At 40.2% G+C, this 19,281-nt stretch overlaps 1 protein-coding gene across 2 annotated transcripts; it reads right to left on the minus strand.

Annotated features, from left to right (window-relative positions):
• Positions 1-1,659: 1,659 nt before the first annotated feature.
• LOC144524140 (uncharacterized) lies at positions 1,660-11,313 on the minus strand. 2 transcript variants are annotated; one of them, XM_078260185.1, is made up of 6 exons: positions 11,233-11,313; positions 10,653-10,997; positions 10,229-10,567; positions 5,917-6,033; positions 5,601-5,647; positions 1,660-2,102 (listed from the first exon to the last, which is right to left on the minus strand). In XM_078260185.1, the coding sequence occupies exons 1-6, from the start codon at positions 11,273-11,275 to the stop codon at positions 1,977-1,979; spliced, it is 1,017 nt and encodes a 338-aa protein (XP_078116311.1). In that variant the 5' UTR covers positions 11,276-11,313; the 3' UTR covers positions 1,660-1,976. The 2 variants fall into 2 exon arrangements, with proteins under 2 accessions (XP_078116311.1, XP_078116312.1); XM_078260186.1 differs by having other exon boundaries at positions 10,653-11,017; positions 11,233-11,312.
• Positions 11,314-19,281: the final 7,968 nt, after the last annotated feature.

Below are 19,281 nucleotides of genomic sequence, written 5' to 3' on the forward strand. Positions count from 1 at the left end.
ATTGTCCCCCCCTACTGTTAGATCAGATTTACGCCCATGCATGATCCTGTCTGTTTAAAAGATAAAACTTGACAAAATTGCTACAAAAAACTCTTAAAATTAGGTTATCATGGTTTCATTTCTAAAACAAATATTATTTTTTGGACCTACATACATCCTCCCTGCTTAATAACCCTAATTTCATGAGTGAAAAACACAGCTACATTGTCTGTTACACCTACATTCAAATTATTCTTTCCTCTTTAAATTGCTGTCATGTAATGTCATGTGAAATGGGTTCAGTGATAATCTATAGAAATGATCAGTCAAATAGCAAATAGCTGTGTAGAGCATTTTAAACTCTTCGGCCATTTTCTGTATGGTTCAGTCACATCTATATTACGTTTTAGTAATAACCAACAGCAGCTAATTAACCTACTGTCTATTGCACATCACCTGTAAGGTTTCTTGACTGGATGACACACACACACACACACACACACACACACACACAGACACACTCATAAGATGAAAAACAATACCAGCACCACTGTCGCAGCTGGTAAAAAAGAGTGGACGCTAAACTTACACTCACCATGCTAATGCTCTGTTGGATTTTTACTAACATCTGCCCCCAGTTGGCCAAACTAATCAATTACAGCTTTATGGGGACTTCCATGGTGTATTATCTTTACAAAAGCTATTGTTAAAAGTGCAATATGTAATACTGACAGCTAGTTTTCAGAATAGTTACTGCAGTACAAATTCAAAATACTGGAGAGAGTCGTCTCCCCCGCCCCCTCCTCCCCAGACTCAAAGTTCACGGAGGTTGCCAGGCTGAGAGCAGCATCCATAGTCTCGCTTTGCTAGACCCTCCTCCAAAGAGAGTATCCACAACAATGTTTATAGATGCTTGTCTCACATAGCCAGACATTACTTCACAGCACAGCGGAGTAGCTAACATTAGATGCTGGCTATATTGACAGTCATAGAAGCCCGTGCTCACGCGGAGCTCTGTACCTAACTGACAGACACACTTTTTCTATATGGTTTATTTATTCTACTTCCTACCATTGTTGCTCTCACTACGTCATCTTACAGTGCAGCGGTCAAGCACTTGCTCTAAACATTGAATATTGATGCGAATGGGTGACCCAGTTTACCAATGGATGATAACGGCCTACTGATCCAACTAGAAGTGGTTAAGAAGCGCGCTTGGGACCGGGAGGTCACTGGTTCAATCCCCAGACCGACAGGAAAAAATCTAGGTGGGGAAAGTGAATAAGCAGCTTGTCCCTCCCTCATTACCACCACTGACTGTGGTTGTACTGGGCAGCTTCCAGGTATGAATGTGTAACTGTGAATGTGACAGGTCGTCGTTGCAAATGAGAAATTGTTCTCAATCGACTTACCTGGATAAATAAAGGGTAAAAAAAAAATAATAATAATAAAAAAAAGGTGGAGTAGGGCCATACTGCCTCATATCTACGGTATTGATAACAACTGATACACCCATTCAATCGGCTGATAACATTCAAAGCTGGCGGATGATCTTCTTTGTCCTTGCATATTAACCCAACATAAGCCTGACCCTCCTACTAATTGAACATCAGATGTCTTTATCAAACAAAATAAAATATGAGTAAATATTCTGTCTCTAAAATCACAATATGAAGAACATAGATGGATTTTCTCTTTAATGGTACACATATTTTGAGTGATTATTCAAGATTAACCTCACAAGCAATAACAATAATAAAACAAAAACATAATCGGAATAATGATGAAAACATTTTTTTGGTTCATCCAGGCAACATCACAAAGCATAAGTGCTGTCTCTATCCTAAACAAATCTCACGGATTAAACTATTAACAATATAATTACTACAAAAATATCTCTTCTCATCTCATACACCTAAACACAAATCAAAGCTGCATGAAAATTATTTTATGTGACAGTGAACATATTAGAAGTTGTTCTTCATGGTTAAAATACTTCACTGAGAGTCTGCCATACCAGAGTACAGACAGTCTTGTGTTAACTCCCTGGTATTCTTCCATCTTTTAGCATTTCTTGAGGGGAAATCCAGTGCTACATAGTTAATGGCTTCCGCTTCAAAGTCCTGCAGAGGATAATTATTATTGTTAGATGTTAAAGCTGTTTTACCACAGCCAATTATAATTGGATTTAATATAACCATTAAAAGCTGTGGCGTCCACTAGGGGTGAAGGAAAAAATTGATATAGCATAGTACGCAATATTTTCCGTGGCACTACTGTATCAATACACAGACGCCAAGTATTGATCTTTTATTATATATGTGTTGGTCAGTTTGTCCACTTGACAATCCTATTTTGCAGCAATAACATTAAAGTGAGATGATCAAACAGAGAAATGTAGCTTTTTAGATAAAACAGATGTTGACAAAGTCTCCTTTTGGGTAAATAATTTGAAATTGGGAAAATTTGGAATTTTTTTAATTAAATTGCAATATATCGCAGAATATTGCAATATGTTTAAAATGGCAATAATATCATATTGTGACATAAGTATCGTAATGATATTGTATCGTGAGGCCTGGGTGATTCCCAGTGTCTGATGTGCTGCCTGTAAAGGATCCAAAGATTGCTGATTTATGTTCTAACCAAATTGTTGAACCAGGAACACATCTTTAAATAACAAGCTGCAATTTACATTAATTTACAACAAATATTTGATGGATAGGAACTGTCCTCCCAAACAAAAGAGGATCAGACCTTTTAGCAAGTGCACAAAAACAACATAATGTTTACATTCAACTGACAAAGCCCTCCAGCAGATGCAGTATGTATGACTCCTTTCCATCAGGCACAAAGGAGGACGTAGAGTGATGTTGTTTAAGAGCCACAGTCTACAGACGGAGGAGATCACGATGACTAAGATTTTTAACTATGACTAAGATAGTTAGCAGCTACGTACTACAAGCGTCCCCTGAGCTAAAACGGCAGTTATCGGGTTTTAGAGTGCCTTTGTGCCTCTTAACAGACACAAAATGCAGTTAATATGTCTGTGCCACATGAACAAGGCCCTTACGTGTCAACAAGATACGTTTTCAACTCAGACATTGTTTAAATTCACCTGCCCAGGTCCCTGTCTCAATCCTGCCGGTAGCTAGCTTGCCCTGCTGGCTGATAGCCGTTAGTTGCTAGCTGCCGTCCGGTGAGTGTATTCAGACAGGCTTCTGTGATAATCATCCCAATAACAATCCATGGAGCGGCGGTGGTGTGGCTATGTCCTCCAGAGGACAGGTCATGTCATGTCTTGAAGTTTATTCCCCCCTAAAAAATACAGTAGTGCTGTAGTAGCTGCTAGCTGCCCTCCGGTGAGTGTATTCAGGTATTCTGGAAAATCATCCCAATAACAATCCACGGAGCGGCGGTGGTGTTGCTATGTCCTCCAGTTACTGAAGGCTAGCTTTAGCTTGCGCTTGGAGCAGCAAGTTCATCTGCCTGTTGCCCCTCTGTCTCATTCTTTCCAACTCTTGTGTAAACCTGTTTGAGTCATGATTCTAGTATCATTAACTACAGCTTACTGCTAGGCCTACTGTATAGGTTTGGTGTATAAATGTAGTATGTAAATGCAATTAGGTCGAGCAGACAGTCCGAAACATTACAAGTGAGTGAGGTCTGTCCTCGAGCTCAGAGTAAAGCAAATCAACAACAAAAGCCATTCTTTCACTTCTGAAATAACATACAATGTTCTGCATGTAGCCTAGCTAGGCCTACTGTAGGTTTGGTGTATAAATGTAGTATGTTAAAATGCAATATGGTCGAGCAGACAGTCCGAAACATTGTAAGCTTGCCTCACCGACAACTTTTTTTTGTCTTCAAAAAACTTTAGTACAGATACACATACACATTGAAAACATTAAATGCATAAGCTACATACATACATGAAAAAGGGGCGCATGGAATTTACATTAAAGAGGTTGTAAGTCATTGTAAATGTTCAGAGTCCGGATGCTTTCTTATTTGTCAGTCCTATTAAAGTTTAAAAATATAATTTGTCATTTTTAAATGAATATTCGGTTTTCTTTCAGACCATTTACATTTATGGATATAACGTTTTACAATTAAAATTAAAAGATTCTAAATGAAAACATGGCATTTTATCCAAATCAATACTGACTCAAGTGACTCGCACAACCCAGATCAGTTTAGTGAGTGACTCAGAATAACCCGAATCCTTAAAAGGAATCGAGTTTGCCATGCCTACTCTTGTGAGGCTAGTTCTTCGTCTGTATACTTGGGTTCGAATAAATAAGGACGACCATCTCAAAAGGCTCTGCCGTTTGTTGTATATCTGCTATATTCTCCATAGTTACGTTACTCCAAGCTTCTTCCCTTGTAAAGAAACGCCGCTATTCACTCTTCACACACTACGCTCCGATCTGCACACTACTGTTTACCTTTTCCTGCTACAACTGAATTTCCAGGAGACAACGCGATGCTACAGCTAAGCTTCAGTAACGCTATTACTGTGCAAGCCACTGACATCGTTTATCCCATTTCCATGTAGTTACATAGTCACTGATATGGTCATAACCACTACAGTGCTCAATTACCTATTTGTGAGGGGGAAATAATCAAAACTTTTCGCTGCGAAGGCATGATCTGTCCTATGCAGGACATCCACCAGACCACAGGGCGCTCAGGGGATTTTTGTCGGCTGTGGGAGGGGGACGAAGGCTGTTTGCCTGGCTAAGGGAACTAGCTACCACACAGATCGACACTGACAAGCCTCCTACTCACCAACACCAGATCGATCACACTCAAAATGGATGAGCTACAAATACACATGGAAATGCTGCGTGATGATTTTTTTTACAAAAGCCTGGCTGAACACATTTATCACGTACAGCAGATAGCAGCTAACAGCTAGCGGCCAAGCTACCCACCGGCAGGATCGAGACAGGGTAGGTGAATTTAAACAATGTCTGAGTTGAAAACGCATCTTGTTGACACGTAAGGGCCCTGTTCATGTGGCACAGACATATTAATTGCATTTTGTGTCTGTTAAGAGGCACAAAGGCACCCTAAAACTTGCCCCGACAACTGCCGTTTTAGCTCAGGGGATGCTTGTAGTACATAGCTGCAGCTACTCCGTGTTGCTTGCACTGATTCGGGTCGGGGTTTTTTCTAGCGAAAGTACTCGCGTAGCTATAGCGATCAAGATTAACGTAAAAATTATTCCTTCCAGCTCAGAGATCATTTATTTATTTATTGTAGCTCAGAGGTAGAGCGGGCCAGCCCTCAACCACAAGATTGGTGGTTCAATCCCCGGCTCCTCCAGCCACATGTCAAAGTGGCCTTGAGCAAGACACTGAACCCCATGTTGCTGCAGAGATTGAATTTCACTACATTGTACTGTACGATTGAAAGTGAAGAATAATAGTTTCTTCTTCTCAAACTTTAAACAAAAATGAATGGGAGCTGCCCAGCTCACCATATTCTGTGTGTTTTTAATCCTGTAAATCAGCATATTCACTTTGCCATTCATGACATGTATCCAGTGTAGAATAACCACACAGGCTATTATGATTCAATTCTAGTCATGCATTAGATATTAAAATTATATTTACCACATTCCTTGGTTGATCCTCATATTGAGCATGATTGGAAGCTTCTCCTGTTAATAAAAGAAAAGACATTACGGGAAATAAAATTATTGTTGTCTTCCTACTTTAATGTTCCTCAGGACCACGAACTATCCAGTAACAAGCTGGTAACAAAACATTTAACCTTTTACTGGCTTTTATTGCATTACTGAGTGTAGCTTAAAAAAACACATACAAGGACGTAGTAGTAACCCAGATGCTTATTTAAACATGAAACTGTAAACAACATAGTGCTGGCACGTGACTTGGTTATCACACACACACACACACACACACGTACCTTTGCAATATTCACAAACTGGCTTTTGCTTTCTGAAGATAATTAGAGCAGCAATCACAATCACACAGCCAGCCAGCATCGTTCCAAGCACAATGACGAATGGGCACAGCTCTTGTCCTAGAATGAGAAAACAACAGCAAAAAAGAGAAACTTAATTACTATTAACTAAAATGTTATGTTATTGTGTGGTTATTATTAATTACAGTTGTAATTCACTACAAAGTAATTTTTATTCAGATAATGATAAACTGATAAGCTTCACTTAACTACTTATTTTGTATTTTGAGGATAGAAGACATTTCTTTCTATAACAGGAAGCAAAACCAACCAATTGTTCCACAGCACCAATGACTTATTGTCCAATTGACAAATGTTACTTTTAGCTACACTAGCAGCATGGCTCTATATAGGTAATGTTGGTCTGTTGGTTCGTTGGTAGGCCTACACCACTTTGGTTCAGCCTGAAACATCTCTAAACATAGTCTCTATCCACAACATTCCACTTCCGAGATTGTTCCGCTAGATTTCACTCTTTTCGGCCGGATGTCCGTTACCTTACGCTTTCTTTGAGTTGGAATTTTAAACTTTGGTTGATGACTATGGTAACTGCTCCTCAGATCTCTGCAGGGTAAATCCAGACAGCTAGCCAGACTATCTGTCCAATCAGAGTTTTCTGTTGCACGACTAAAACAACTTTTGAATGTACACGTTCCACCAAAACAAGTTCCTTCCCAAGTCTATTTTGCAGCGGCACCGTGGCTTACTGCCGCCCATAACGATTGTGATTGGTTTAAAAAAATGCCAATAGAGCACGTTTTTCTCCTATCCCGGAATGCTGTGTGGACTAGCCAGACCCTCCTCCGCAGCACTGTGGAGGAAGGTCTGGCAAAGCGAGACTATTGCAGGGATGACAGGGGCAAGTCAATATTTTGATTGATGATGACATTCCCATCAGCCTCGGTTGTACTTGTGTTCGGTGTTAATTAGCAAATGTTAGCATGCTAACATGCTTAACTAAGATGATGAACATGATAAACATTATACCTGCTAAACATCAGTATTAGCATTGTCATTGTGAGCATGTTAGCATGCTGATCTTAGCATTTAGCTCATGGCATCGGTGTGCCTCACAGAGCTGCTAGCAAGGCTGTAGACTCTGTAGAGTCGTGTTTAGTTCCTAGTTATTATTTAGATATGTTTCTATAAATCTTCTCTGGGACCCATCACCTTATCGTGGTGGAGAGGTTTGTGTGTCCCTATGAACCTGAGGGCTGTGTTGTCTGGAGCTTTGTGCTCCTGGTAGGGTCTCCCAAGGTAAAGTGGTCTCAGGTGAGGGGCCAGACAAAGAATGGTTCAAAAATCCTATGAAAAATCGAGGAAGGGATGAAGTGACCCTGGCCGGAGGAAGCCCGGGGCCCCCGTCTGGAGCCAGGCCCGGATGGAGGGCTCGTCAGCGAGTGTCTGGTGGCCGGGTTTGCCACAGAGCCCGGCACAGCCCGAAAAAGCTACGTGGCAGACATCTCTCTGGTTCTGGAACCATACTCCTGGATAGGGGGTTGGACTCTTTTCTTCTCCGGAGTTGCCCAGGGTGTGAGGCGCCGGGCGGGTGTGGGGATACTCACAAGCCCCCGGCTGGCGCCGCTACGTTGGAGTTTAACCCGGTGGGACGAGAGGGTCGCCTCCCTACGCCTGCGGGTTGTGGGGGGGGAAACTCTGACTGTTGTTTGTGCACACAAACAAGAGTTCGGAGTATTCGGCCTTCTTGGAGACCTTGAGTGGAGTCCTGCATGGGGCTCCAGTCGGGGACTCCATAGTTCTGCTGGGGGACTTCAACGCGCACGTGGGTAATGATGGAGACACATGGAGAGGCGTGATTGGGAGGAACGGCCTCCCTGATCTAAACCAGAGTGGTTGTTTGTTGTTGGACTTCTGTGCTAGTCATGGATTGTGTATAACGAACACCATGTTCGAACATAGGGATGCTCATAAGTGTACTTGGTACCAGAGCACCCTAGGCCAAAGGTCAATGATCGATTTTATAATCGTTTCATCTGATCTGAGGCCGTATGTTTTGGACACTCTGGTGAAGAGAGGGGCGGAGCTGTCAACCAATCACCATCTGGTGGTGAGTTGGGTCAGGGGGTGGGGGGAAGACTTTGGACAGACCTGGTAAGCCCAAAGCGGGTAGTGCGGGTAAATTGGGAACGTCTGGAGGAGGCCCCTGTCCGACAGACTTTCAACTCACACCTCGGCGGAGCTTTTCGTGCATCCCTGTGGAGGCTGGGGGCATTGAACCCGAGTGGACAATGTTCAAAGTTTCCATTGCTGAAGCTGCGGTGAGGAGCTGTGGTCTTAGGGTCTTAGGTGCCTCAAGGGGCGGTAACCCACGAACACCGTGGTGGACACCGGTGGTCAAAGGAAGCCGTCCGACTGAAGAAGAGTCTTTCCGGGATATGTTATCCCAGACGACTCCGGAGGCAGTTGCAAGGTACTGAAGGCCCGAAGGGGCTGCAGCCTCTGCTGTGAAAAAAGGCAAAGCAGCGTGTGTGGGAGAAGTTCGGAGAAGACATGGAGAAGGACTTTCGGTCGGCACCAAAGTGCTTCTGGAAACCGTTCGCCTCCCGGTAAAGTCTACTCCAAGGTGCTGGAAAGGAGGGTTCAGTCAATAGTCGAATCTCAGGTTGAAGCACCTCTAAATCTTCTCCAGATAGGGAATGAGTCCTTACCCCAAGTGAAGGAGTTCAAGTACCTTGGGGTCTTGTTCGCGAGTGAGGGGACAATGGAGCGGGGACGATTGGTCGGAGAATCGGCACAGCAGGTGTGGTATTAGATTCAATTTATCGCACCGTTGTGACGAAAAGAGCTGAGCCAGAAGGCAAAGCTCTCAATCTACCGGTCAGTTTTTGTTCCTACCCTCACCTATGGTCATGAAGGCTGGGTCGTGACCGAAAGAACAAGATCCTGGGTACAAGCGGCCGAAATGGGTTTCCTCAGGAGGGTAGCTGGCGTCTCCCTTAGAAATAGTGTGAGAAGCTCAGTTATCCGTGAGGAGCTCGGAGTAGAGCCGCTGCTCCTTTGCGTCGAAAGGAGCCAGTTGAGGTGGTTCGGGCATCTGGTAAGGATGCCCCCTGGGCGCCTCCCTAGGGAGGTGTTCCAGGCACGTCCAGCTGGGAGGAGGCCTCGGGGGAGACCCAGGACTAGGTGGAGGGATTATATCTCTAACCTGGCCTGGGAACGCCTCGGGATCCCCCAGTCGGAGCTGGTTAATGTGGCCCGGGAAAGGGAAGTTTGGGGTCCCCTGCTGGAGCTGCTACCCCCACGACCCGACCCCAGATAAGCGGATGAAGATGGATGGATGGATGGATGGATGTTTCTATAAATGTTTCATGTTATTTTAAGAAACGCAGTTCAGTTTGGGCTCCACAGAGTTCAGAATCTGAACTAAATTAACATGAACCTGTATGTACTTTTCCTTTCCACCAAAAAGTTTTTAAAATAGGAAAAAATATATAAAACATAAATAAATAAACTGAATCGATAATCTCACACAAGAATAGTGTTATGTCTCAATTTACCCACACTCACATGTTAGAAGGCCCACTCCCACAAAAATAAAGTAAGGCCATTGTAATTTCAGCCATTCCAAGAAAAATGTACCACAAGGGTGGACACAAAATAGCAACAGTTCAACAGTTTAATGCAATCTAATACCGACAACCTTTGCAACACTTATCAGGTTTCATCAATAATGTTTCAAAAACCTGCTGATTTAATGCTATGGTCAGTTTTGGGCAGCAGTTTGCATTGCAGGTGCTCCTGTTATCAACACCTCACCAAAAAGGCCTTGATGGGACATAGAGTACCGCAGGAAATAGAGAGAAAACACACACACACACACACACACACACACACACACACACACACACACACACACACAGAAATAACAAAGACAGGAAGGGTGGTGGAGACAGCTAAACCCCAACCAAAGGACAGCTTTATGTACAGTGTGTGTTGCCATTACAAGTCCACCACAAGTATCCTGTAAATACTATGAACAATTCAGTGGTTTGTGACTCTTTGAAACTCACCACCCTTCATCAAACATGTATCCAGTATTTCTAACTGAGCGCACTTCAAGCTGAACTAATCTGAATCATTTTTAGAGGCCTGAAGGAAAAAAAGGCCTAAAATACATTTTACAGGCAGAAGAATGTTCTTGTTTCTCTTTCCTATTATCAACAATGTACTTAGAAAGCAACATAATAATAATCAGTTCATGCATTATGATTTAAATAAGAATTTAAAAACATACTTGTCTCCACTTTAGTTCCTTCACCAAACAGGATCTCTCCACACGTGACCACAGCACAGTAGTAAGTCCCAGTATCAGAGGAGTTCTGTATAGTTTTGGACAGACTGTAGACACAACTTCTATCCTCTTCTTCATCACTGTGAGTATAAATGATGCCTGGATGAGATTCTCCTGATCCAGATCTGAACCAGTACACACTGTGTTCACCTGGACACTGATCTGTGTTTCCTTTTGTCTTGGAGAGAAGGGAACACTGGAGAGTCACTGAGTCGCCCGGCTGGACCGACTCAGTCTCCGGACTTTGTTTCACATAGACAGCTTTCTGCAGGTTTTTATGATCTGTGTGATTCACCAAAAGGCAGTTAATGAATATTTTAGTATCGACAAAGCAGCAAATAAGGTCACTGAAATGAACATACTTTACCATTTACAGCCAAAAGTGTGCCGTTAATAAATGTCATTATGTATGCCGATCCTGCTTGACACAAGTATGTTGCTTCATCTTCTTTGCTTACATTTGTGATGTTGAGAACATGCTGAGCGTTCACATTTGTTACTGTGAATCTTGAGTTGGTAAATGGTTCTTTAAGTGTTATTTTGTCAAAAGTTCCTGCTGCAACTGTTTGGACAACGTGTCCAAACTTCAGCTTATACCAGTAAAACAACCCGGCTTCAATACCAGAGACTGAACATGTCAGAGACAAACTATCCCCAAGTTCAACCATAGTCAAAGAGATCTGATGAGGAACCTCTGAAGTTTGAATCAGGGCTAAAGAAAAGAGACAAAAACTGTTACAAAGACAAAAACTATGAAAAATGTAACAGCAGACAATTAAACACAAATATAACCTACAATACAAATACATATAAAAAAAAAAGGAAAATAAGAAAGTACATAAATGTAATACAAAAATAGCATTTTTGTCATATTTTTACACATTGTTCAAAACTAACTTTTTAACAGTAGTACTCATCTTAAAGTAGAAAACTAAAATTCCACTTACACAATGTACTTAGAAGAATCAAAGCAGCCAGTCTTCTGATCATTGTGGTACAGAGCTCTTCTTTTGCACAACTGATGTCTTCCCACTCAAATGGAAGATTTAGTCACAAGGTGATAAAGGTTTACAATGTGGAAATCTTACTGATTGGCTGAAACATAGAAAATGCACTTCCTGTCAAATTTTCAGTGAATCTAATGTACAGAATGTACAGTTTGTTGTTTTACACGGATAGACAAGCTAATAAAGCAACATAAGCATGACTGAAAACTGTATTATATATGAATATATATAGTAAAACAATCATACATAAATACAGATACAACTGTATATTAAAACTATGTTTAGTTTCTCTATGATTTTGTGATGCTAATAGCAAATGGAAAATAGCCTAGACACCAGATACGTCTGCTTGTATTCATATTGTATTATATATGCATAACAATAATTATTTGTTCCTACAAAGTCATAGAGTAGTATCATAGCAAAGGCAGCACTGGGATGAATTAAAAATAGACAGGATATTTATAGTACTTATAATTATTTTAACTGATTACGTTAAACAATAATTTGATGGACGATGGATATTCTTCATGTTGAGGTTTTGTTTTGAGTGTTTTTTTAGTCAACCAATGTGATGGGGTTTAGAGAGCTCAGGGTAAAAAAAAACACAAAGCTGCCTGGAAGAAATGCATGTTTAACATTTAGAGTAACGCTCTGCTCTTCCTCAGAACGGCTCTGAACCTTCAGCTGCTCCAGTGGACTCTTTTACAGCGACATAATGCAGGGTTATGAGAGTACTAAAATCTAGTAGTAATAGTACATTTAAAAGGATAATTTTGAGACTAATTTCATGTTACTTAATATCTCTACTCCACTACATTTACTGTATGTGACAGCTACAGTCACTAGTTACTTTACAGATTAAGATTTTGAATACAAAATATGTGATCACTTTATAAATTTGGGGCTCTGATATAAAATAAACTACTAATAAGTAGCAGTTAAAATCCAGCTTGATCAGCTATTATATTATTCACAGGTAATGCATCTATAATAATGATCCAATAATACAGTACCCTTTGTTGCTAATAGTTACGTACTTTTACTTAAGTCCTATTTGATAATGACTTTTACTTGTAATGGAGTATTTTTACAGTGTGGTATTGCTATTTTCAATCAAAACAATGGATGTAAACACGGACTTTGGATGACGTCGTGAAGTGGCATTATGGGAGTTGTAGTTTCCATTGTTTAACACAGTTGCCGATTAAAATATATCTGTTCACGGATGGGTTTATCCATTACAGTTTTATCCACGTTACGTTTAGTAACATTTATTCATGTCATTCTGATAAAATAGCAGCAGTTTCCCCCACATAATTACGTTTTCTTGATTCAATTTGTGATAGCTAGCTAGCTAGTTAGTTGCAGTGTTGCCAACTTAGCGACTTTGTCGCTAGATTTAGCGACTTTTCAGACCCCCTTAGCAACTTTTTTTCAGAAAAGGGACTAGCGACAAATCTGGCGACTCGCTGTCGAAAAGACAGCGACTTTCTGTAAAAAAGTCGCCAGTATTGTCCAGCGTAGGCAGGTATTTTTCTCCTGTGGCCGCCAAAACAGTCTCCTCTCTCTTCTGTTCTGTTACTCACTGTGGCGCAAAGGAGCAGCCCCTCCCCTCTCTCCTCATGTGCAGCAGCACTGTGCACAGTGCGCAGGCAGGTAGAAAGGGGAGAAGGGACAGGGTGCGGGGGCCGGTGTAGGTATGAGAGACAGCGGGACGCGATGTGAGAAAGACGCCGCTGAGCTGGCCTGGCCCTGGGCAAGCCAGCCTTCTTTAAGAATTCTTTATCAATCTTTTTCCCTCCCTTTGTAGAATTGCTTTTTTTACTTCAAAGATAGGCTACCTAAGTAATTATTATAAGGTAAAATAAATTCTGTATTGAATTTGTGATTATTTGGCTAAAGATTTTTATTTCTTTCTATCTACCTTGCTGACACAACCACTAAGCTTTATGCAAATGATTGCGTAATGACATTATAAATATGCAAATGAGCGTATGACAAAATTATGCTGTGTGGCAGAAAGCAAGCTGTAATACAGTTACTGAGTATTATTCTTTCTGTGACATTGTATGATTTACAATTACTCTCGAACGTATCACCTGGGTTCCCATGTTTTGACGGAAGTTAGAGGAACCAGAGGGGTCAAAGCTTTTATCACACCACTGACAGGCGTCTAAATGAAACGTTCCGTGTCATTAAAATAAAATAACAGATTTCTCTGGGTTTGAACATTGTTGGAAACATTTAGTGTAAGTACACAACTCAACAAAATATATAACATAGGTATAGTTGTTTTTAGACATTTTAATGCAGAAATGTTACATATTGTACCTTTAACATTTTCATTGTGAGCATGTTAGCATGCTAACGTAGTAACTTTAGCATTTAGCATTTAAGCACTGCTGTAACTAGATACAGCCTCACACAGCTGCTAGCTTGGCTGTAGACTCAGCTGTATTATCAACTACACAATCAGTCACTTCGCTTAATCATTTTTATTTCAAAAATGACAATGTACATTAACATTTACAACAAATCAAAATGTACCCAAGTTAACTAAAAGGCTAGTTTTCATCGGGCAGTCCCCTTGGCTGATGTTGTTAGGCATCCTAGAATAATAAAAATATGCTCAATAGTTCAACAAACGGCATATATAATACAGTAAAAAAAAAAACAACATGAGCTGACGAAATCCAAATAGCAAATGATTCAGTTACAGTATGAGTAAACTGATGTTAAAGGTCGATAAAAATAGCATCAGTGTTGACATGTCGGTATGTGCCGTAACACCCCAGACTTCACCATGCAGGTGCTCCGACCAACCTTAAGGTTGCCGTGACAAGAACATGATCCCTCGCTGGCTTCCCACCATACAATTAATTTTAATAATATAATGCACGGCCAGCAGAAAACATACAGAAAACAGAGCATAAGTTACTGTTTTGGTGGGCAGCTGCTTTTTCCCTAGCTCCCTCTGACTAACCTGAGAAGGCCTGACTTTAATATACATGTTATTTAAGATGAATTGATGTGGTTCTTGATTTTGGTTTTTGTAAGCCATTATCTTGATGTAAATTAGTCAATATCCTCATAGTAATAGTTTTTAAAATGACTACTATGCAGGGGACTATGGTACAGATACTCATCAATATATCAATATATAAGATTTTTAGAACAACTCACACGCTACATACTGTATGTGGTTTAAATAGAAATGTGTCATTGTAGGACTCAATCATAAAGTTAAAATCGTGTTTCTGTTGAGGATTCCTTTTGAAGTAGAAAGCATGCAATGAACACAGAGACCTGTGATTTTCGTTTTACCTGACACCTATAAAAGCACATAGCTTGTGCTTTGATGATAAAAGCCTGTTGTATATGCGTCCGTTGGTGGGCTTTACCACTTCAGAGCAGATATGTCATCTTCTCATCTCAGGAACTAAGAGAGATGCAAGACTCTGCCTACATGTTACATAATATGTTAGCACAAGATCAATACATTTTACACTGATCTGTGATTTTTTAAATTACTCTTAACTTATCATGTTTACACAGTAATTGAATAGATAAATGTCAAGTCTTAACGTCTGTACTGTATGAGGCAGAATTTTCAATAGGTATACTGTCAGTTGAGTAAAATGTATAACTGGGCCTGGATTAAAGTGAACCAGTCGCCCAGTACAGCATACTTGTTTCCATATACAGGTGATTTGTACCAAACTGCTGTAAATTTGTGCACAAGATGTATTTTAGATTTAGATTACTTATTTTACTACAAAGGCACAAAGACAAAGCAAACAACAGTGCAGTACAGTTGAAAGTAAAATAAATGCACATTATGTTATCCAGTTTCTCCTTGTGTGAGAAGTACAATAAAAAGTAATTGGGTCAATAAGAAAATGTGATTTGTTCTTATTGCACAAGAAAGATTAGTGGCTTCCTGTATTGGTGCATTAGAATACTGCAGATTTTATTTTTGGATGGAAACAAAAGAGCTTTTCAAATAGTTTCTAAAATGCTAAAAATAGATTTTTCACATCTATAGTGTAGCTTTTCAAAAGTAGTTTGTTTGAATCAACACAAGTCTTTTATTCGCATCACTGGATGCCTGTGAAACAACAAGCAAAGCCACATGCAGCAGCTGAGCTGTGAGATGTAGGCTGTGGTCAGCCATTTCTTTGCTTTGACAGACCGCCAACCATGTTTACTCAGAGTGTACATGAGTTTGGGCATCAACAGGATATGTAGCTGGTGCACAAAAACCCTCCGTAAGCTAAATTTAGTACAAACTGTTAACATGATAGTTTTGGTTTCTGCCTTCTTGGATGTGCACTTGTTTAGTTCAATCAATGTCTAAAAAATAACCACTCAACTCCATGCAACCATAATTGTTTTTGTAAATCAATTCATAAACTTTTTTTTTTTTAATTAAAAAGAAATTTGAACCAAGTTCAGCATCACAAATATTTCATGATACATTTTGTAACGTCGTTATGTGATCAAAGTCCTAAAGTGGAGGTAGAATTAAACAACATTTAACATGATAAAATAGCAATTGAACTTGATGTCACTGGGGTCTCAAACAATGATATTCAATAACCTTTTATTGTGTGTGGTTGAGCAGATAAGAGGACAAGACCAACGATACCACCCACCAGGCTGAATACTGGCCGATGAGGTGGGACACAAAATAAATTTCTTCAAACCAATCAAACCAGACACTTGGTTAAACTGAACAACTTCAGATCATGACATATGTCACAAGTGGAAGTGTGTAAGTTTCATTCAGTATTTAAACCAGGTCATCATAAAAGCAGGAAATCCTTTTGTTACTCTGTCACAATGTTAATGTCCTTTCCTGGGACATAAAAATGGGTCTCCACAAAATTGATGGCTTCCAAAGCTCAAGGTTGTAGACTGGGCAGTTTAAACTTTGTATCGTAAACTTTGATCTTAAATATCAAGCTACAGCCAACAACCAGCTTAAGTCCAAATACTGGAAACAGGGAAACACAACCAGCCTGACTCTGTACAAAGGTTAACAAAATCTGTCTACCAGTACCTCTAAAGCTTGTTAATTAACAGAATATGAAGTGTAGCCAGCTGTTTCCCCCTGTTTCCGGTCATTGTGCTATGCTAAGCTAAACTAACCGGCTGCCGGCTGTAACTTCATTTTTACAATACACAAATGAGTATAAATCTCCCATTGAATTCTCTGCAAGAAAGCAAATAAACATATTTCACAAAATGTCAAACCTTTTCTTTGACTGTTTCACATTATTACTGCAAGTTCAATAATACTATTTATACAACTAGAAGGGCACTCAGAGAGCGCAGACCTTCGCAAAGGCCTAGTCCAGAATTCTATGATATGCAAATCTGCAATCACAACCACTATAGGCCAATATATCTGGATATATTTCCAAAACTATAAGAACTAGTTTTTTCTTAGCCAATTTATTTAGCCCCCTTCCTGACAAACTAGCATGACATGGTTGGTACCAATGGATTCTTTCGGTCCTTAGGTCGGTAAAATTGAGCCCATTACAGCCTCTCAAAGACAGTAATGAATTTTATGTTTTGACCACTATTAACTAATCTATTTACCAGAAAAAACAGCAGTCTGTCCATTATGCACAATTTGAGAGTGACGCTGTGTAACACTAATACTATAAATACAACGTGATAATCACACAAACTGAACGTCGCCACTAAGTGTCTGTCTGAGGCCTCCCTGGTCTATATGTATATAGTTGTTCGGGTGGACAGGATGTAGGATTAGATTCAATGTCAGTGGGGGTCTGGGACCTTGTTGGTGAGGCTGACTGCAGAGGGGAAGAAACTGTTTTTGTGGCGGGAGGTTTTGGTCCTGATGGACCGCAGCCTCCTTCCAGAGGAGAGAGGTTTAAAGAGTTTGTGTCCAGCCTGAGAGGGACAACAATCTTTCCTGCCCGGCTCAGCATCCTGGAGGCGTACAGGTCCTGGAGAGACTGCAGATTTCAGCCAATCACCTTCTCAGCAGAGCGGTGATAATGCCACTGCTAAGGACAAGGGCAGACTGCAGCGTACCAGATGGTGATGGAGCAGGTCTCGATGGCAAAGTGTAGAGCTCCCTTTAAAGTCGTAGCCTCACCTAGTGGAAAAGTCACACCACACCACTGGTTACTAATGTGTAAAAGTGAAAAATAATTTGTGTATCTGCCCCATGATTCGGATCTGCTCCAACATTTAATGGGTTTTTCCTTGGCCCGTGCTTCACCCTTCTAGCATGTTTCATGAAAGTCGGGCAAGTAGTTTTTCCTACTCCTACTTTTCATAATCCTGCTCACAAACAAACAAACAAACCAACAAACATAAACCCTGCCGAAAACATAACCTTGGCACAGATTATAAGTAGTAGTGTAACTACTATTATATTTGGTAAGATTTATTTCACTATAACCTACAAAATCAGTAAGGCTTGCAGGTGTTATTCTTGCAGACAAAAAGAAGTGACTTAAGTAAAAGTCAACCTACAGGTCAGAGGAAAAGACGTGTGAGTAGAAATGCATCCAACGTCTGTCATAAAGACATAGGCGCGACCAGTAAATGAGCAACACTTCCTTTTCTCAGGAACAAGAAAACATCACCCAACTACCGCAGTGGAAACACTCACACTGTGTGTGTGTGTGTGTGTGTGTGTGTGTGTGTGTGTGTGTGTGTGTGTGTGTGTGTGTGTGTGTGTGTGCATGCGCGCACACAACTACACAACCTGGTTCAATGCATCTCTCCTTGTTCTCATACAAAGTTAATGTTTAATTGTGCACTGTTGCTGTGGAATAAAATTACATTACATTACATCAACCAAATAATCTTAAATTACTATATTATTTTAACTACATAGTAAAACCTCTGCAGATCAGTAAAGACCGGGTGTGAGATTCTGTTATAGGCTATTTGTTCATTCTGTCCTTTCTTTCTTTTAAATATCCATTACAGAGAGACAGGAAGTCGAACGTGATGCAGTGGATGTGATGCAGCAGAAAGTATGAGCCAAACTCTCACCAATGTCATAGTACTGGTACAGGATGTGTCATAAATCTTAGCCCAACAATTCCCCTGAACTTGTTTCTTACCAAACCTAACGCTAACTCATGTATCATAAGTTTTATTAAAGAAACCATGTGTTGTGTCCGTTGCTGACGTCAGTTAATTTACAGTAATACGTTTGGTTTGAAGTTACTTTTAATGTTTAAATTTCAGAGCAACAACACCATAAACCATAATACCATAACAACTGTTACTACAGCTTTTATAAATACTTCTGCATTACAACATAACATAGATGAATAATAGTAATAATGATTGTTGTACTTAATTGGCAAGTCACCCGCAGATCTGTAGCCCTGACATATTGGACCCTCACCTTCTTCTGTTAACAAAAACTCTGGTGCCACCTGGTGAAACAATTCACCTTTAAAGTCATTAGGCCTACTGTAATGTATCCTGTACTGCTTTTTTGTAAAAATTCACATTTCATTATGTGTTGTGTGAAAATGTTCATTTTTACTGTGGCATTCATGTTTTCAGTGTGTTAATTTTAATACTGTTAATACTTTTTTTGAAGCATTGGTTGCTTGTCTTCCCTTGATTACCAGCAAATTCCCTGGATTGTTTGTGATTGATGACAAAGGTAAGATATATTGCATTTTGGTAACACAGTTGCTTTAGTCACATATTTCATTGACGTTTTCTTCATGCAGAGCAGGATGACTGTTCCTGCCCCAAATGAGATCTGAGTCAACACATTTAGTTACTGTTGAGGTAAAACATGTGAGATCGTTCTTTAGTACCCATTAGTGGTTCTTGTCAGTGTGTAATTGATTATTTTGTTCTTTTCTTGCAGTGCTAACTTCTGTTGGGTTTTACCTACATCTTATGTCAGTGTTGGGTTATGGTGTGTCTATACTTACCATCTTCCAATTTAGTCCAATATCACAAATTTGA

This window comes from Sander vitreus, chromosome 10 (assembly GCF_031162955.1).
Source record: "Sander vitreus isolate 19-12246 chromosome 10, sanVit1, whole genome shotgun sequence".
Lineage (NCBI taxonomy): Eukaryota > Metazoa > Chordata > Actinopteri > Perciformes > Percidae > Sander > Sander vitreus.

Coding starts and splice junctions, on each gene's coding strand:
- LOC144524140 (XM_078260185.1), bottom strand. CDS start 11,275: ATGATCAGAAGACTGGCTGCTTTGATTCTTCTAAGTACATTGT. Junction 10,568..10,652: donor CACACTTTTGGCTGTAAATG/GTAAAGTATGTT, acceptor TGAATCACACAG/ATCATAAAAACCTGCAGAAA. Junction 2,103..5,600: donor AGGATCAACCAAGGAATGTG/GTAAATATAATT, acceptor TATCCTCTGCAG/GACTTTGAAGCGGAAGCCAT.